At 39.7% G+C, this 21,283-nt stretch overlaps 1 protein-coding gene and 1 long non-coding RNA gene across 2 annotated transcripts; one reads left to right on the top strand and one right to left on the bottom strand.

Annotated features, from left to right (window-relative positions):
- The first annotated feature begins 1,018 nt into the window (after nucleotides 1-1,018).
- LOC131224825 (uncharacterized) lies at nucleotides 1,019-10,941 on the top strand. The gene is made up of 5 exons (XM_058220231.1): nucleotides 1,019-1,176; nucleotides 2,368-2,700; nucleotides 7,710-7,814; nucleotides 7,930-7,977; nucleotides 10,456-10,941. Exons 2-5 carry the CDS (start codon nucleotides 2,434-2,436, stop codon nucleotides 10,693-10,695), a joined length of 660 nt encoding a protein of 219 aa, XP_058076214.1. The 5' UTR covers nucleotides 1,019-1,176; nucleotides 2,368-2,433; the 3' UTR covers nucleotides 10,696-10,941.
- On the bottom strand, nucleotides 4,545-5,096 carry LOC131224826 (uncharacterized). The gene is made up of 3 exons (XR_009161189.1): nucleotides 4,940-5,096; nucleotides 4,691-4,893; nucleotides 4,545-4,651 (listed from the first exon to the last, which is right to left on the bottom strand). It is a non-coding gene; the product is annotated as an uncharacterized LOC131224826 (long non-coding RNA).
- Nucleotides 10,942-21,283: the final 10,342 nt, after the last annotated feature.

Genomic DNA, 21,283 nt, shown 5'->3' with positions numbered 1-21,283 from the left:
CAGTTCCATTAGATTATTTTATGATGAAATCCCAAAATGAACTAGATCTAGTGCTCAAATGGGCCACACCACAAGAAACATTGAGGACTAAGCCCTACGGTTGAAAATTTTCTTAGGGCCCATAGAAGTTCTGGATTAGTGTTGTATTTTTATTTTCCCATGGAAATCACCTTAAGAACAGGTTGGATGGCATATAAACACCATGATGAGCCCCAGGAAGGCTTCAATGGTGGGCATTTCCATCCACACTTTGTCCTTTGGTGTGGTCCACTTGGATAACATATCTATCTCAATTTTGGAATCTTACACTAACATGAGGTTTCCAAACTTTTGGATGGAGTAGATTTCACACGGACACTATAGTGGGCTCCACAGGGCTTTGTGCTGCGTTCCTCTGTGTTGGAATTTTGATCAGATACCATTCGCATCCTGTCACACACAGGGGGCGGGTTTTCACTCGGATTACCTCATAGATGATGATCTAAACCGTTCATATTCATGATTCCATACTACAAGGCCATCCAAAGGAAGATTTCTTTAACAAATGAGAAATAAAGTTCTGATGGCTCATATTCAAATTCAATATTCAAAGGCTAGGATAATCAATGAGGCATGATCATAAGATCTTAGCTTCTATAATGCAATAACAGGAACAAGAACGGTTCAGATTATTATCTAAGGTGCAATCGGGGGTGAAACCCCACCCTTGTACGGTACAAAGGAACCATGGTCCCGCATTCTGTAAAAATACCTCAGTAGTGTGCGTTTTCCACCATTTAACGATGAAGACAACTCATCCGAATTTTAATAAGATGGGGAATCGTACACGCAACTGAATCAGGGCCTTTAAAGTCGTGGGCCCCACTTTAGATGGATCACACAAAAACCCAAAGGAGCAGATATTCTCAATCATCTGCTCCATTTGGATACATAGAGATAAGTTCTTTTCAGCCGGGCCCACTCTGCAGATGGTCTTAATCGATCTACACATTGCCTGCGATATTAAACGGTGGCAAAATCACACTTATGCAGGAATCAAATAATAGAATTCTCTTTGTTTATAATTTCCATGTTCGCTGAAAAAGACCTTGCACCCCATTTCTTGCTTTTTGTTACTCTCTCTCTTTCTCAAATCATTTCTTAGAAAGAACTACTGTTATTGGCTGATTTTTTGAGGTAAGAAGCATAAATTTTATGTAATTCTTATGTGTTCTTTCTTTCCTTTTTCTTGAATTGAGATTTTTAATCCAATATCTGTTGGTAGTTTCTACATAATTTCATTATGAGATGAGATGTTTTGGGATTTTTCTGGCCTTTAATTGGCTCTGCATGCTTATCTGACTTCAATCCGAATTGGGGTTTTTCAGTTTTATCTTGATTCTGCTTGTTTCCCTTTTTTTAAATTTTCTTTTGATTTTTTCGTAGTGGTGATTTTTGTGTGATCATCAGTAGGTTTTATGGATTCTTATGTTTGATTGTGTTCGATTCCATATGGGCTTCTTTTTTTTAATGTTATTGTTTGATTCTTTATGGAGGTATTGATTTTGGTCACTTGGGTATTTTTGTAGTAGTCTTTGTTTTGTATCTTCTCCTAGAAACTGGGGTTCTTGGTGTTTGATGATGTTCAATTTCATCAATTTAATGTTTTTTCTGTACTGTTATGATTTTTTCTAATTGGGTTTTGATATTTTAATATTTTGTGTATGATTTTATTTACTGTGCATTTGGTTGCACCAGATATCACGGTATTTCACGATTAATTAGTCTAATTTGGGGTTTGATATCACCAAACAAACCCTTAACTTTGTTTCCTTGTGTAGGAGTAGTGATATTTTAAGAAGACTAGTCGTAGCCGTGAGCTTAATATAAAACCCATTTCACATGCCAACATGTCATGTGTTGGACATCTGAGCTGCAAAAAAGGTGGGCCCCACCATGTGGATCGCCTGGCATGAAGATCAGGCTGGATCATACCAGCCTTTCTGAAAACAATTGATGGATTAAATCGGACCATTCTACAGTCTGATTCATTGCACTCGTGTGGTCCACTGATGAATGTTCTGTTGTGTCAGGTGATCATTATGGCGGCATCTACCCTTTGCATGGATTGGGTGTCCTACACATGTGACTCACTGGCATGTGAGACGGATTCCATGTTAAGCTAACCTGTCACTTGTTGTTGGCGATCATTGCTCATTTAAATAAATTTTAATTATTTATCTAGTTATTCTCTTCCCGTCGTTATAAGAAAAAGAGATAATTTGGTATCCTCTCTTTGATAAATTTTATATTTATAGCTTTTTTACTAGTTTTTCTTAAATGATATGAACTGTTTCTTTCTTTTCTTTTTTCGGAACTTTGATGCAGGTAGCGGAGTAATAGCAATTCTGCTGCCGCCCTGTAGTATTCACTCAAATCTCTGACTGCTTGTAGATGGGGTCTGAAGGGCCTTCAGTAGTAACAGTTCATGTGACTGGATTTAAGAAATTCCATGGAGTTGCAGAGAATCCAACTGAGACAATTGTAAGTAATCTAAAAGGATATATGCAGAAGAAGGGATTGCCAAAAGGCCTGGTTTTGGGGAGTTGCAGCATTCTTGAGACTGCGGGACATGGGGCACTCGCTCCTCTTTATCAGATATTGGAGTCAGCGGTGGCTGGCCTGGACCCTGAATCTTCAAACTCTTGCCGGGTTATTTGGGTACATCCCCCCCTGCTTTTACTTTTTCAACTTTAGTTAACTTTGTGTTTGTATACTTGGATTGAATTACAAATTTGCAATGAAGTTAATAAAATGTAATTAGAGGAAATGAGCAAAATAGAAGGGGATCGTTTTAATTAATAATGGTGAGCAATCCCTAGTTGCAATTCAGTGCATTTCAAGTTGGACTTGAAATAGTCTGAACTACTTTTTGTGTTTTACTGCCTCATTATGAACTGAGTGAGGCTAGCCACACTTTGGTCACTCTACTTTATTGAAATGCAATTCAATTCAATTGAGCATCCAAACACAGCTTAAATATACAGAATTTTGGGATTTGATTATGTTGAGATACTAACGAGACGAGCTTAAGCATGCTGAATGCACTTCATCTTTTGAACGTGAGAGATTGAAATGTTTGCTTGTGTTTAACCTACCAGTCAATTTGTGTAAACCAGTATTTTACATAGCGAATGGTGTATAGTGTAGCATTTACTCCTCTGAAGCTTGAGGCGTCAGCTACATAGTGTGTAGCGTAAGCCACATGCTACTTCTACATAGTGTGTAGCGTAAACTACATGCTACTTCTGGATTTTTAATCGAGGTTGTGCTCGGTTGCACCAAATATTATGAAGTTTCATTATGATATTTGGTGCAACCAAACACAATCTAATATAATACAAACAATGGGGCAAAGATTAACAATAAAGGTAAAGAAAGAGAAACAAAACTGATTTAATACTGTTACTTTTATTATTTTTCTAAAATTACTGAAAAGATTAACTATTTTTTATTGCAAAATAGAAAAATATAACAAATCATTGAAAACATTAATTGAATATTAACTAGTATAAACTATGTAGTGTGTGACGTAGGCTATGTAGCATGTAGGCATATGTAAATTAGCATGTAGCACAGTCTACATGCGACCTAAGTTATTTTCATGAGCTACGTAGTATGTAGCATACAAGTCTACATGTGACTTAAGCTATTTTCATGAGCTACATAGTGTTAAGGCTAAGCTATGCTACACAATGTAAGCTACATGCTACATAGCGTAAGCTGTTTAAAACATTGGCTTAAACTTAACTGGATGCCTTTGAATTATTTCCCTTGGTATATTTGAATCTATTATTTACCTTAAATTTCTACTATTCTGCATTTGGATTAAAAGTGAACTGAATTGCGGGCAATAAGTGCAATCAAGAGGAAATGAAAAATAATGATTTTTCTATATGTTCATAATGAGGGCATATCCTTGAAATTGCAGTTATGTGTTTTTGGGACCATCTTGAAAGTAAACACCTTCAGTGTTGATGATAATGAAGCAAATCACTGTTTTGTTACTTCCATTTTATTAGGTGAACCATTGCAAAACTCCCGGTTTCTGTAGACCAACTTATTGCTGTCATTTCTTTTTTCTAATTGTTGAAGTGTTTCATAACATGAAACTATCCTTCCATGAGTAGTCCCATGAAATCCACATAGGAGACCCTTAAAAAAAAACTTTTCATAACATGCAGAATCCCTTTCTACATTGTTCTTCAGCTTGACTCAAAAAAGAGAGAAAAAAAAGAAGCTTTTTGCATTATTCATTCCTGACTGCTGTTAATGCTGGAATCCTATAGATCAACGTGAAAAGAAAACAATTCTCAGAAACCCCCATCTTGAGCAGTAGACCATTCAAGTTGCCATAAAGGCGAATAAATCATGCCTCATCCAAAAACTCTTGAGTACAGTCTATAGGCTGAAAACCTGCTTCTTGAAGTATTATACAATCCAAGCTGGTGGATAATTTCGTAATTTGGTGTTTTAGCTCAAAGTTCCTTCACTAAGATGTCATAAAAAAGCCTTAGAGTGTCTTTTGCTGTGGGAGGGCCCATTGTTCCATCAGTATACTAAAGCTATGTAACTTGGACAGAGTCACATGTCTTGGTGCGCACATAGATACCTCGTTTCAACACTGAGGTCTTGGTGCACACATAGATACCTCGTTTCAACACTGAGGTCTTGGTATCGATTCCGTAGTGGGCGTGGCTAACAGTGAAGTGTGAACTGACAGTGGGTGTACAAACAAGCTAACCAAAAAAAAAAGGTTCAACCAAGGGAAGTTTGGAACAAGCAAAAATAGTAACTTCCAAAACAAATCTTAAGGCACTAGGAGAGTTACAGAAAGCGCTGGTGAGTGATCATCTCTTGGCTGTTAGCTGCAAAATAATTCATAGGTATTAGGTGAGACTATTTGAGAAGAGGATGGATATAGGTCATTGAAGATGCTAGGTGCATCATTAGGACCATATTGGCTTGGGTTTTGCCTCTAATGGCTTCCAATTCGAATGGTAATTCCAATCTAGCTGGGACAAGGAGAATCATTCAGGATGAACGGGGAGGAATTTGCAGTGAGCTTGTAGGCAACCCCTTAGAAGATTTTAAGCCAGAAGCCCAACTAATAACCCTATGCCTAGTTCTTTGGAAGGTAACCTCCCACGCTTCTGATATGTTACGTAAGTTTCTATTGTTCAAGGTTGACGCAGGGATGAACGTGATGAGGTCGATCACCGTCTTCCTCATGGATAACTACTTCAAATCCAAGAAGCTTCTTTGGACTCCTCACAGAGACTTCTCGAATTCACGAGGAAAAAAACCAAGAAAATAGAAATAATATTCTAGAAAATTCATAAATTGATTGGTGAATGAATAAACGAGTTTACACCCCTTTAAATAGAGATACTAAGCCATGGAAGAAGTTTCGGAATTAAACTACAACTGAAACTCCTAGAAATTGCGACTTACTATAAATAGTAAACTTACTATTTATAGACGGCCATGATTCCTACTAGTGCGCATGGTTTTTGGCCAAAAATAGTAAGTGTCCTATTTGGCTTTACCACGCTGTTCTCCTAATTATTCTAAGCACTTTTCATGTTGGGCGCAACTCCTAAAGCCCAACGGATGAAGAGTTATAACCTAACTAAAACTTACTATAAATAGTAAAAATGGAAATAAAATAGTAATTCGACCGTCGATTTGATGGTATTTTGCAAATTTGGCGTGTGCAACCTGGCATAGCCGGGTTGGGTTGCTGAAGTAGCTCGTCCTACCCCAAAATCACATATGGCATGTTGGATAACTCATTCAGTTTGTGAGATACGCCCGTTTTAAGGCCCTGACGGTCCAGATCACTTCCGCCTCCGATCAGGCCTTTTTTTATCTAACTTGGCCATGAAAATGTCCGCGACTTGCTCTACGTCAAAGGTGTGCCATAACAGCTGTAAATGCTGTTACGTAATGGTGACGGTGGCAACCGTTACATGTTACGGGGTCATAATGGCTGTTATAGAAAAAATGACCCGCAACCGCCGTTGCAGCCTGTTACGCCCCCTATAAAGGCCATAACGGCCTCATAATGGTCCTTTATGAGGCATATACAGGTTTTTCGAAAAAATAAAATAAAATTTTCAATATAAAAAGAGACCGTGATGGCCTTTATGGCGCATATCGTAAAGGTAACGGTGGTGGCTGTTACAGCCACTGTTACCGTTACAAAATACCTTGCTATTGTTTCATTCATTCCATATAGAGCAAAACCTGCCAAAAGGTGAGATGCTGGAGTTATCTTTTCCTTTTTTCCCATTTGAGCCCTATGCCACACCTAAAAGAAATCCTAAATCCAATCCAACATTTAAAGGTCTCATTTGGAAGGTGGATTCCAATAAGGCAAACAATAGGGCATTGTTCATCTGGATGAAGAAGCTATCTGGCTGCAAGCCCGGCTTTCTATTTCAAAGGGCAATCCCTCCAATTTTATATGGGTGGCTTGTGCAGGTGGCTGACTCTAGAATTGTGGATTGGGTGAATGATATAAGGGACATTCAACCCTCTCTTTCCGTTTCTTTTTTCTCATATTCTTACAGGGAAATTTTAATATTTCGTCCTCCCCCCACCACCACAAAGAATATGTCAATAATTCAAAAGAGTAGAGAGATAGAAAAGGATGCTGCCTGTTAATTGGAGTTGGGTGGATGAAGTGGAGACATGCCTTTGGAGTTATGTGTGATGCCGGATACCAATTGAACTGAAGCGGAAGGGGAAGGCCCAAAAGGATGTGGAGATAGTGAGAAAAGACTTGATGACCTATGGGTTAACTGAGGATGTGGTCCTTGATAGAGTGGAATGGCAGAACAAGATTCATGTAGTTGACCCGGATTTGTTGGGATTAGGCTTAGCTGATGACGATGATGAATAAAATTGGACATATAAATTATCTATTTATGCATTAAAAGGTATCCCAAAAATAAACATAAGTAGACATGAAACGTAGCTTTCTATATGAGCCATGCAGACATGGTCACATTTTGATGCATGTGATTTTGGAAAAGTGGTTTGTCCTTGTCACATGGTACTTGGAGAGATGAGTTAACTGGGTCCACAATGTGAACAAAATCTGTTATTTGAGTTATTTCAGAAGAATTATATGCAGTTATGCACTGTCATTTATGCATTCTCGTTTGGTCATTGATCTGCATCAGTGATATCTTAATATGCCCCCATCCTATTTAAATTTGCAATTGTCAACATTCAACATTTGCAGCTATGATGTATCCAAGAAATTATATTCTTTCCGGCTCTTGCAAAATGGGCATGGTATACAAAAACGGTTACTTAATGGCCGTAACAGCTGTTACGTAATAGTAAAGGCCATAACCGGTATGTGTTATGGGGCTGAAATGGCCATAAAAAAAAAACTACCTGTAATGGTCCCATAATGCTTTTGAAACAAGATTTTTCAAAAAAAAAAAAAAAATGCTGTAATGGCCGTTATGGCCCCCATAACGGCCATTACGGGGGCCATAACAGCCATTACGGCCTGTATCGTAACGGTAATAATGGTGGCCGTTACGGCCACCATTGACATTATGGAACACCTTGAAAATTGGTTATATCCTTTGATAACTAGACAGTAGCTATCCATGCATTATTCTGTGCTTGTTTTAACACCTTGTTTTCAGCTTCACTTTGGTGTGAATAGTGGTGCCACAAGGTTCGCAATTGAGCATCAAGCAGTTAATGAAGCTACTTTCCGTTGTCCTGATGAACTGGGATGGAAACCTCAGGTTCAGTATCATTTTTTAGTCTGTTTTAGAGAGCTATGGAAATTTTTGTTGACTCTAATTTCCCAAGTTGTTATGATTACTTACTCAATGGCTCTGTCCCACATTTTATTTGCAGAAACTTCCCATCATCCCTTCAGATGGAGGAATCTCACGAACACGGGAGGTATCCTGATGCATTCTTCTAGAGTAGGACCGAATTTATTTTATGACTGAGTTACCATGGAACCTAGCATCTACTGTCAGGTTACAGAGTTATTTACCGGTAAAAGGAATTTATCTTGTGATACTTATTGGCAGATCAGTCAAACTGAGCAACCATACCTGGATATTGGATAGGGGTGACAATGGTGGCTGGGTTTGGACTGGGTCTGGCTAGGCCTAGAAACTGGCCCCGTCTGATACTTAAGGGCTAAGGCCCGAGCCTGGCCCAAGTCTAACATGGGTCTAGCACAGCAGGCCAAAGCCTGGCCCGATTCGACCCGGCCTGAAAATTGATAAAGTCCCTATTTCCCACGGGTGTTCCCTTATCTATCAGTTGATCAAGTGGGCCATACATTCTTAAAGAAATAGACACCTAGAGGAACAAAATCAACTGTCATATTCAAGATGTGTGGGTTGCCTAATCAAGGGTTAGAATCGCATATTTGTAGGACATAAGACATGTACGTATGAAGTTGGGTCAGTCTGGGCTACAATGAGTTGAGCCCAAGCCTGGCCCAAAAAAACTGTCGGATTCAACAGATGCTTGTATCGCCGCCCGATGAGCAGATCAACTTGACTTTTGCCTAGGCGATCTTCATGGCCCAGACGTTGTAGACACATGAGATGTTATCATGTGAGATGGATTTGTGACGTAGCCCTAATATCCATCATGGGCCCACCATGTGTTGAATTTTAGGGTGGTGTGTCTTTGAGTGTCTATAAAAGGGGTGGATCTAGGAGACTGCATTTTTCTGCACCCTGTGAGGTTTCATATAACTAGTTGTAAGAAGTGAAGTTTCAATAAAGTTGTTTATCACTCTCTATCCTATTATTCTTGTGGGTATGTTCTTCATCCATTATTGAGATTCTGGTATCGAAGTCTCATAGATTTGATAACCATATTGCATCAGCTTGTTTGGTGAGCATAACCTGCAATTGATTCTAAATGAATTGCAAGATTGTTACTCTTTAAGAAAAAAATGGGTTTGAAACTGGTCCTACTCTCGTGAACTGGGTTTTTCAGGCAGATAGCATACCACACACCTATTCCCATACCAAATTCTCCGACATTCTTGACAAACTTGTGCAATGACAAGAGAATACTGAATACAATTCTTTACTAAAAATGCATAGCATATGATGCATCCAAAGTGGGCCTAGATCGCACGGATGGATGGTTGGGTTCATCTGGTGGGTCCCACCTGTGGTAGATTCTTATATAATTTTTAATATTAGATTGTTGTTTTAACAGGTGGAGATGGATAGTGGGTAGTTTGGGTAGTTTTGTAGGAGTTCAATAATTGTGGAGTCTTAGCTGTGAAAAGAAGATCAAACATTGAATTTAAGATATTTTAAGTAGACTTCAATAGTTGTGGAATCTTAGCTGTGAAAAGAAGTTGAATAATCAAAGTCAAGGTATTTTAAGCATCTTAAGTATTCTTTAACCGCTATCAGATTTGAAAAAAAAAAAGAGTGTCTGGTGGTTTTTTAGTGGTTATTGACTTTTACATAAAAGGGCTACATTTGAGGGGATGATTTGTTTTATGTTACATGTACTGCCATATTCTCATACAGATGCCGTTTGGCAAAGATTTCTTTCCTTTGCCTCAAAAGCATTTTGGGAGAGATTCCTCTACATGTGTGGTGAGAGTCCACACCAATTATCACTTGAAGACTGTTATGGGTGTGACGCCTAAAACTGTTCTGTGCCTGATAATCCTTAAATGATGCCAATCCTGTTACCGATGTTTGGCCCTGCCAAGTGCTGGTTTTATCAAGATTCCAATTATAAGTTTCTGCATGATCACAAGCCAGATTCCTGGATATCTGTTGAATGTTGATGCCCCTGATTACTATTTTCATGTATGAATTTTATATGCTCGAGAATATGATATCTGGAATTTGAGACTACCAGTGGGCATTGACCACAGTTTTAAAACTCGAATCCAAGTGTGACTCAGCCAAGTCACAACAAAACTCGACGAGTCAACCCACTAACTCGGTCAACTTGACGTGACTCACTGTAACTTGAATAGAAAGTAAAATAGTACATGGGCTGGATTTGAACTGGCAACCTCTTTCAGAGAAGCAAGGGCACCAACCAGCTATGCAATACTTAGTTGCTATTTTTGTTTTTTTATAATACTTGTGAAAAATAACTAATCTAAATATAGTTATTTGCTATCGAGTCCATCGAGTTGAGTCAGGTCGAGTCTTTGAGTCGACCCAACCCAAATGAACATTGAGTCAAGTCTAGTTTTTGGGTTTTTGAACTATAGCATTAACATATAATTTCCATTTAAAAGAAGGAAAAAAAGAAAAAAAAGAAAAGCCCATAGACCACAAACAAATAATGAAATATCTTTCGTAGTTTTTCTTTGAGTTTCTGTTTTCTGTCATCATGTTGTTGGGTTTCCTTATCCTCCTTGTTCCTCAACAGACTTCTCTTCCTGTCGACGAGATTACAAAGGCGTTGGCAAAGATGGGCTATGAGGTGATGACTTCCGATGATGCTGGTCGGTTCGTATGCAATTATGTCTACTACCATTCTCTCCGATTCGCAGAGCAGCATGGCATCAAGTCCCTCTTTGTACACGTCCCTCTTTTTTTGACTATAGAGGAGGAGACCCAAATGCAATTTGCTGCCTCCCTCTTGGAGGTACTTGCTTCTTCAAATTAGTATTCATATCATCTTCAGTAAGTTTCACAAGTCCCATATGATGTTGATGCTTTCTGTGAACTCTGGTAACTTATGCAGTGGCACGTATCAAAGACTAATGGTATGCGTTCTGTGGTCTAAATGTTAGTATTTCTTGAAATTATAATCAATGAAAATGCTCATCCATAGAGACGGGCATCCATCCACATTTGCACATAAAAGCACACGTGCATATGAAGGTGGATGAACGCATGTGTTCATCTATTATTTCTATGCTTGCGCATTCATGAATAGGCCGATACGGCATTACTTAGATTGCTGATCCACCTATGTTTTTCTATTCCTATTGCACTCCCGTTCTTGGGCTAATTTAAATTTAGATTTCGAGCTTAGAAATTTACACTTTGGTTTGTGCATGCAATTTTATATGTAATTACATGGTCAATTTGTGTATATAACTATATGGCATTTGAATGCTTTATGTAGAATGGGTTGGGTTGACTCGGAGAGTCGACCCGACTTGGCTCAATATTTAGTAAATTTATTGTTAAATATAATTGAATTGATAATAAACATTTAAAACTTTTTCATTTGCATATATGCTTCAGTGCTCCTAGAGTCCTAGTTGCATCGTTCACTTGGACAGTTCAATCAGTCGATCGGAACTGGTTCATTGAGACCAGAATGCATTTTTTAGTCTATCATACCAAAATTGTACTGATCAGATCTCCAATCCATCTTTGATTTGGCCTTATTTTCTACAGCTATCTGTTTTCAAAGCCATGGATGGGATGGTTACAATTCCCTAAAAAGAGTGATTTTTTTATTTTTTTTATTTTTTTTATTTTTTTTGGTTTTGTTTTAAAAGAATCATAAGCAATCCATGATGGGCCCTAAAGTAATATATGGATTAAATTGTTGATTGGACCTATTTTGCTTAAGTGATCTTAACTGTATATATTAAAATATCAATGATCAAATGGTGAATATTTGTCGGATTGGTGTGAAGTTCTTATGGTAGCCCATGAAATGTGCTCTGAACCTAATAAACAGATTAGATCAATGCATTGGACTAAGTAACCAGTGTTGTCGCCTGCTCATGAAGAGGGTCGCTTATTGTGGCAGACTTCCAACCCTCACACCTTTCTCCATTTTTATTTTCAGTAAAAGGCCTTGACAGGGCGAGAGACGAGCCGACGCATGTTGTTTGGAGTCGAGTGGGTCTTCGGGCTGACTCTATGAGTCTTCCTGAGTTGGAAAGTCACACGTAGCACCAAGTTTTCTGACCACTTGACTAGAAATCTCACCGAGTCGAGTTGATTCGGTTGAGTTTGGAGTTGAGTCAGTGGATTTTAGAACTATGGTATGTATCATAGCAACCCAAATGATCATACACCAAATGCGACATGTATTGACGATTCTTTTGTGGGGTCCTTCTGCCGAGCAATGTGATGTTGTTGCTTTGCAATCACAACCCCTCATTTATCATACCATTGAAGAGGCACTGAACGCGAGCCAAAGTGGTAGCGGTTGGATCAAGAATTTTGGAATTTCTGGCCGAGCCCGAACCATGCATTCGCATTTTCTATATTAATTTCGTTTTGGGGTTGTCATCTGCAAGTGGTCGAACACTTGGTAGTAGGTCAGATGCAACCAATTGTACTGTGGCTACTCCTGTTTGGCCTTGTCAAGGTTGCGGCGACCATTTCATTGTTGCCAAGAAAATTTTGCAATTTCATCATGGAATTCGTCTGTGCTGAACATGTCCTGCTTGCACAGACTCCAGATGTGGTGATGGACCCGTTCGACTCTAGATGTGCTGCTGCCAAGGCCTACCCATCATACCTAGAGCTGGGCATCGAGTTGAGTGGGACTGAGTTAAGGCTGACCCCACTTGATCCGGTTTTGAAATAGATCTGACCTGACCTGATTCGAGTCCGGGTCTGGCCTAGACTAATCCATGACTCGGTACTGAGTCCAGCATACCTGACCCGATCCGAGTCCAGGTCTGGCCTGGACTAATCCTGGCCGAGTCCGACCCGGTCACAGGTACCGAGTCGGGTCGGGTGCTGTGGGTATCCATGAGCTGAAATCACAATTCAAAAACCTAGGTGCACCTGCTAGAATTGCAGCCTTTCCATCAACTACACAGTATCTCAGATATGAAATGTCAAATCTGGTTTTATTTATTTATATATATTTACCAGTTGGGTTTTGGATCATGTTGAGTCAGTACTGAGTTGGATTTTGCATTGAGTAGAGTTATTGGGTGCCCCGAACTTGACTTGGTTTGAGTTCGGATTGGACGAAGTCTAATCAGTTCGGATTGACTCACCCACTCGGTTTGGGTCTGAGTTGGGTCTGAAGGAGTCTGCTGAGTCTGAGTCGTCCGTGCCCAGCTCTACCCATCAAGATACAGTCACAGTCAAAACTCAACGCTCAAGCTCCTCTAACCAGTGGTTGGATGATTTTGATCTCGGCTGTCCATAATCTCATAGAATTTCCTTTTTCTACATGGAATGCTAATGAACTTTCCCATGCTGAGTAAGGGATCCAACTGAGCCGAGCCAACCTGGGCCAAGTCATGTTTGGGACTGACCCATCAGCTAAGGACAACTGAATTGAGCCAACCTGCAACAAGTCATGTTTAGGACTGATCCATTGAGCCGACCTGAACCTAGTCATGTTTGGGCTAAGGACCAATGTCCAAGTGAGGCTCAATCTAGGCCCATTACCCAAGTGGGCCACAACAATATTAGTTTTTTTTTTTAGACTTACCTCCCCAAAGTGGGCCCAGACCAGGCCCAGGTCACTCCAACCCAGAACAAATGACCATTTTGGAGTCTTTGGGCCACCACCATCATGACCATTCAATTGCAGCTCAAATCCCAGCACGTATTCCTATTCTCGTAATCACCGTTGTTTTTCGATCAGTACTCAGCACCAATGGCACTCCTGCAGCCCATCACCTGCCTTGTGATCTGTGCGCCGGTCCATGTTCATTACTCTAAGAAAAACTTAAAAAATGAAAACAGCAGGTCACTAATCTAATGAAAATCCTAAAACCAAGAACTTTTTGGCACACTTAGAAAAGTTTTTTACATGCGATATGCACGATGGCATTACAGCCTTTACTTTTCTTCCTTTAAAATTCATTTTTTACACGACAAGAGCCTTTGGCCTCCCTACCCTCTCTTGTTTATGAAGATGTACGGTAGAGATGGTAGGTAGGAAATATGGTAGACCCATCTCCCCTATACAGTACGCTTGGCAGTGTGAAGTATGAGTTGGGACCGTCCATCTAGTGGCATCTATCATAGATGGCCCATATTTAAAAGTAAAATGTCTCATACACTACTAGTTGGGGGTGTGGGGCCCGCTGTTTTGTATGGTCTAACATGATTGCCTTGTCTTATAATGAAAATCAGATGCGGATCCAATTGTAAAGTGGGCCACCATGTAAATTTCAAGGTTTTTGGGCAGTTTTCCATTGTTTTCTATCATGGTGATTGGGTCAGTATTTTATGATGGGCCAATCTTATTGGACGGAATGGTTGTAATAGACGCATCATAGTGGGCTCCACATGCAGCTAGCCGCATGTTTTTTTTTTTCCCCATCAACGACTAGTTGCGTTTGAGATCTTTCCTGCAATGTATTCCTGACTGTTTTAAAGGCCACCGATCAGATGGACGGATAGGATCATCCCATACGAACATGTTTAACTGTTTTCTATCCAAGGAATGTGGAACTAGATTGGTATTCCCGAATCTACCGTATCATCTGCCTCGTTCTTTTTGACTGCTGAGATTCTCTCGTGACCTTTTTGCATTTGCTTTGTGCAGCTTTGTTTCTATTCTACACCCGCATTCTCGCGACATTCCTCGACTTTTGTCAGAACACCACATCCCTACGGTAATGATAAGGTAGGCCGCGTGTTTCAGAGATTTCGGTAGAGCCATCTCTCGTCAGTACACGTGGCATGACTATGTATAAATCAAGGCTGTTAATCCAGTAGCTTCTTTAACGAACGATCCATGTTTCAAAAATCACAACTATTGGACATTTTCTGCAATGAATTCTCGGGCGTTAATTTGAAGTCCATTGATCAGATGATCAGGATTGTGTGATATGATGTATATTTTACGGTGGACTAATCTATATGGACGGTCCGGATGATGAGTTCCCCTGACACGTGTACTTTGGGTAGATGTCGCTACCATCTTCGGGTTGTAGCTGCCACCGTGCAGCATTTCGCAAGAGAATCGTCTGGAGCCCATTGACAAACGAGGAGTATTTGATACTCTGGCAGAGGATAGTGGATGATACTCATATATCCAACGAGATGTTAGCCGTCCGAATCATAGAAGGTTAAAAATGTAAGGTAATATTAAATGGACGATGATTGTATTCTCTGATTTCTATAATCCTTTTTTAAGTATTGAAACTGTTGATTTCTTTTAATGATGACCGTTCATTAGATATCAACTAATTGACCCGATAGGGGTATGTTTTAAGTATAACTGTTCATTATATATACTATGTAAATAAAATATCACTATATGGACGGTTTGATTTGATTGATACATTTCCAAGTGTACAATTTTCGTGTGCCTGAGTATCATCCACCATACTCTGCTACATTATCACGGTTTTTCTCTTTGCCAATCTCTTTCATTCGTTGTACCGACGAGCAAGATAGAAGTACCGTCCAGATCCACCAGATCAGTGAGAGAATCAAAGTGAGGAATCCTACTTGCAGTTGCCAAAACCAGATGCTCCACACGTGCCAATATTACACGTATTTTAAAGATCTTGGCTGTTCATCAAATGGATCTCGTGGTTAATGTGGCTGGACCAGAAAATGAGGTAGGCCCGATGGCTAGGTGTCAATGCGTGTGATTTGAATTAGGGACCGTTGGCTATCCTTTTCTAACTCTTCCACTTCCATACATGTGTATCCAGACTGATGAATAAATAGCCTGATTTGGGATGGTCATATTCAAACTGGAACACTCATGATGAACGGTCCGGATCTCTCGTTCATATGCCAACTTGGCACGTGTACGCGACTTGGTTTAGGTACTGCAGGTAGCATTTATGTTCTCAAGTCATACGTATCACATGCAATGCCCTTGACACGTGGGAAACTCTTTTGACATTACATGAAGCTGACGTCTCTTTTCTTTTTCTTTTTTTCTCTTACTGGGATAAAATGGGACCGTTCCTATAAATCGTTCGGTTAGTGTATATTTCGATAGATCGAGACCATCCGCTCTATGGGCCACTGTCTGGATCAAGGGTTTATTTTTAACCATCAAGTGAATCACATCACCTATTTTGGATAATCAATGGCTAGAAACACCAATAATCTGATTTTTATCAGGGTCCGATCAATGCGTTGGCCCACTAATCGGTTGGTCCAAATTGATCTAGATTATTATCTCGTTATGGGCGAATCTCATTTCCGCCCATCATGACCTTGTACCCTCTTAAAAGTCGAATTACTGGGGCCCATTTCCATTATCATATGATTTTTAATCAACGGTCACAATATTTCACTATAGCAAACATTTTCTATGGGTGTTTCCACATTCGAGGGCATTCTAGAAAATAGATGGTGTAAATAGGGGTAAGTTTGCAGTTCCATGATCAGTGTGTAGTCATGCCCATGCCTCAGAAGTTTCCGGATGCGGATTTCCTGCGAAAGCCTTTGCCGGATGTTTATGCACAGGTATGCTTCTGAGAAAGCCACTCCGTCCATCCACTTTTCGATCTCATTTTAAGATATGCAACAAAAAAATAAAGTGTATCCAAAACTTAAATAATCCACACGAGAGAATAATAGGGATTTAGTGACCACCGTTGGAACATTTATATAGCCACAAAAGGTTTGTATTTGTTTAACTTTTTAGTTTTTTTACATCATCTCAATAAAAATTACATTATAAACAGTTTGGATGGAATATAAATATCAAGGAGGAGCCTATGAAAGTTTCAACGGTAGGCATTCCTTTCCCCACAGTTTCATCTCATATGGTCCACTTGAGTTTTGGACTAATAACGTCCTGAATTTTCACTATTTTGAATTTTCAAAAATCCTTGAAAACTTTCGATATGATAAGTCTACGTTGTTGCTTATTGGCCCTTGATGCTCGAAGTGAGCTTATACGCGGGTGATACCGGTAAAGAACCGTATAAATCCGATTAATCAACCGTAGGAAGCCAACGAAGCCACCCGATCACTTAAACATCGAGCTTAGCCTCGTGATTTTTTCATATAGGGTCTAAATCTAGCCGACTTATTACTGACTAATTGAGACGACTATAACAAAATAAATACATGTCAAAAGTTGAGACAATTAAGAATCAGATCTTAATTAACAAACGAAATCAATTAAGTTACTTCTTTAGCCTAAGAACCAATGGCTTAGACTGACTTTAACCGAGTCACCATTTTCACTAATTGTAAATAGGCCACACTACAAACTCATCTAATCTAAACCATAATCATTGCGCATAAGAAATCTAGATACCCAATTCATTCCAGAAATGCCATGATTATCTAAATAAACTCTAGACTGCTCGTTAGTGGGCCATTAAACCTAAGACTATAAAAAGACATTCATCTTAGTGGGTTTGACGGCCATCACGAGACATCGAGCTGAGGTCGCATCTCAAATTGTTCAACTTGGACCCGTAAGCCAAGTGTATGAGATGTGTGAATACTTTAAGTGAAAATCTGAAATTTAAGTGAAATTGGCCATTGCTCTTTCGCGAAGTTGTAACTTTCAAACAATCGGTTCATGCCCAAATTCGGGGTACTAATTAAAGTTATTTTTCCACACATATCTGTATAGTCACGGCCCCGATTGATCATCGGTGACCGTCGATCTAAGATAGGGTATTACCTGTTGATCAGTACGCCCAATCATCGTATATTTGTGTCCAAACAGAGATCGCATTATTGGACACGTATTTTATGGCTTAGATTGACCCATATACCTTTCGTCGAGTCCCATTAGTGGGAAACAACCTCCCTTAGGGTTAATAAAATGAATAAAGGGCCATTATGGCCATTTGCACCACTTATGGTATTATAAATACCCACTCATTTTATGCCCCCTCTCCCTATACGAATTTTGAGCCTAGCCTTGGAGGAGAGAAGAGAAAGAGGAGAGAGAGAGAGAGAGAGAGAGAGAGAGAGAGAGAGAGAGAGAGAGAGAGAGAGAGAGTTGCCACTCTCAGATCCTTTGTGGAGTTCTCTTGGGGGCGATTTGAGGTAAGAAATAAAATCCACTCTTTAATCCAGTCTTTTGGGGTTAGGTTTTCTAGTCCTTACAATGGTTTGCGTGATTGTTTAGGCTTTGATGAATTTTCTCTATAATCCTAATCCTAGGAGCACTTTGAGTTGGACAAATCATTACAAAGGTGCGGACCATTAACGATTACATGCTTGTAGATAAATTTGTGCATGCCAATATGTTAACATTTTGATTTTTCTATAATATATGTTATTGGTTGGATATGGATGCATACATGTTTGATAAATATTTAGGTAATTAAATGTGTCGTTTTATGGATGCTCATATGCTTGATTGAATGCTCAATTGAATGTGTTATTTTGTTGATGCCCACATGTTTGATAAAATGCCTAAGTAGATGTGTTGTTTCATTGACGCTTACATATTTGATAAAATACTTAAGTAGGTGTGTTGCTTCTATTGATACTCACATGTTCAATGAAATGTCTAAGTGGTTGTGCAGTAGAATATATACTATAATTACGTGATGTAGTGCTTAGTTCATAGCGACATTTATGATTGCTACAATGTTGGTTCAGTCGGCTAACTGCTCGAACTAAAGGGGTGGCCCGAGTTGGAGCGACCACCCTAGGCATGTTTGATCGACCTGGGTTGAACACGGACAACTGACAGTAATTGGATTATACAGGATGCTCGCACTTAATACCGGTTGCGCCGGAGTGCTCCCATGTTAATCAAATTAGTCTGCTAACTGACTGATCATGTATGTTCAAAATGTATGACATGATCAAATAGAATCTAAGATACCCCGTTCTTAATAGACAAGTCCATTCATAACCGTTAGTACAATACGGTCTGATGTTTTATTTTTAAACCAATCTAATTTAAATGATTTTAAACTCGCAAGTATACGAATCAGATGTAGATATGGTACGTATTACGAGATCGTTCCCACGAGGACTGGTTGTCACAATTTAAATCTACGATTCTTCTTAACTAATCCAACAAATAATTGAGCAAACTACTAACACAAATATACAGAAAATAATCGAGAATAATGAGAAAAATTCAATCAAGGAGAAAACTAGGACTTTCAAATCCACCCCTAATTATCCTAACCTTTGTTTTACCTGTTGATTCACCCTATTCAAATTGATATAAATTAAATAAATCACAAACTATGTCCTTGGTCGGGCACACAGAATTTATAATCCCTTAAAGCATATGGATCACGTCTTTCCATCCATGGTCAGGCATGAAGAGATGTAGATTCCTGTTTCTTCCCCTATAGGAAACCTGTTCATGGTCAGACACAAGCACCTAGAATAATATTCCAAACAACATCCATAACTAGACTTTGGTTAAGCTCATAGCATAGAGAAGTACAGAAATTCCAGTCAAGCACACTAGAGAAAGAAACAAATCAATCAAGTTAAGATTAAATCAACAAACAAGGATCATTCAAGTTAGAGGCTTCATTTCAGCCCTAGCTAAGGAATTTAGCTATCCATGTGATCAATTTGAAAGTAAGAAAAATAACATTGATGAAATAAAAACATCATTCTCTCCTCTTTCTTTTCTTTTCTTCTCTTTCTCTTCTCTGGATCTATTCCATGGCTCTCCTCTCGCTCTTGTCCACGTTTTGCATCTCTTTTTATAGCTGCTGGAGTGGCTGAAGTGGTGAAAATCGGATTTGGAAAGCTGTCGCATGCGCAGCGAAAGCTTTTTCGCAGCAAACTTCTGTGCCTTCATAAGTCCCTTATTCTTTGTACTTTATCCGTAAAATTAACGTCTCCTGGGACGCTTTTGGCTGGCCTATACGATGGACGGATCAGATCTTCCATCTGATCAAAGATGGTGGGCCACAACCGCCCGGAAGTCCGTCTTTCACGGACGTGTGTAAGCCTACGCACGTCTAGCGCTGCGATGCTCGGTGGGCCCCACAGAAGTGTTTTCCTGAAAATTCACCCCGTACATTGGATTTAGGACGAAATTTCGGTCAAGAATGGATGGTTTTGAACATCCATTGACGCGACCCATAGAAGAAATCATAATAAAATCAATTTTGAACGTCACAGGACAGTCCACTTGTGGCCTCTGTACCGAACACGTGTGCATGTATGGGCACAAACTGTAAACATGGTTTTGCAGTTCTCGAATCCTTCTACACGATGAACGGTTTGGATTAGACGTACGTGCCATGGGTGGGGCCCACAAGCTTCCGTAAGATGGACAACGTCCGTCCGTTCGCTGTGCCAGAAACGGCAGCTGCCGTCTTGAGAGGAAGAAGCGGGTCAGCGCCTGCTGACCCACCTTAGTCGGTCCGATGCTCGTCAGGCGTGTGTACACTATGTACACATGATGTACATATGGGGGTCCACTGTGATGCTGTCGAGAAATCCAATCCATCCATATTGTTTCTCATCTTATTTAAACCGTCTAGGTTAATTTTGAAGTATATCCAGATTGTAGGTGGGCCCCAATTAATGAATTAAAGGGCTGATCTGGCCGTTGGGCCACTTTCCGAGATATTCAATGGATGAAATTTTACATGTACAGTTAATTTATATCCCTCAGACCATGTATGAGGTTTCGTGTCAATCGGATGGTGGGTACTATGTGATCTTACATTCTGGACTATTTTCGAGCTTTTTTAATGTGAGCGGCTTGATTTTCTTAGATCCCTAGCGTGTAAATCCGTTGATCTTGGTCCCCTGGGGTCCGTCCCTTGCTTTAGTGGCTTCGGAGCATTAAATCCATGCTTTTAGTACTTTTTTCAGTCAACGCTCCTGATTACACCCTACAACAAAAACATGATTAAAATATTCCATTAAGCATTATCATGTACGTAAAATCATGCAATAATTAGGGCCTGATATGAAATATTCGACCCTTATCAGGGTCCCACTAAGACTCATTAGCAGACATGGTGGTATGGGACACCTTATTCAAGCTATCGGCTTACGTTGGGGTGACGAGTCTCTCCGTAGTGACCAGTGAGTACCAATCGAGGTGATAAATTATTGTTCGAACAACCCTTGTCAAATTACTCAACCGATGGTTCCATGCCAGAATACTGTTCGAACGACCTAGGCATGAATGGAATTGGATGAAGAGCCATTTTCTTTGTGGTGATTTGGTTTTATTGTGATAAGTCAGCACCTCAGGATTGAGTGATTATACTCGGTGTTTGGGTGACGAATCATATCGAGTTGATCCTCATACATTTGGGTATCATGCCGTACCTTTAGAATCGTTGATTTGTGAGATAAAAGGGTGATACCTAAATTTGGATTAAGGAAAACTGGTAAGGAGCCGCTACGTGCAGCAATAAGCCACCTGATCC

This window comes from Magnolia sinica, chromosome 14 (assembly GCF_029962835.1).
Source record: "Magnolia sinica isolate HGM2019 chromosome 14, MsV1, whole genome shotgun sequence".
NCBI classification, from domain to species: domain Eukaryota; kingdom Viridiplantae; phylum Streptophyta; class Magnoliopsida; order Magnoliales; family Magnoliaceae; genus Magnolia; species Magnolia sinica.
The sequence above is the reverse complement of the archived record's forward strand: the minus strand, read 5'-3'. Positions and strand labels throughout refer to the sequence as shown.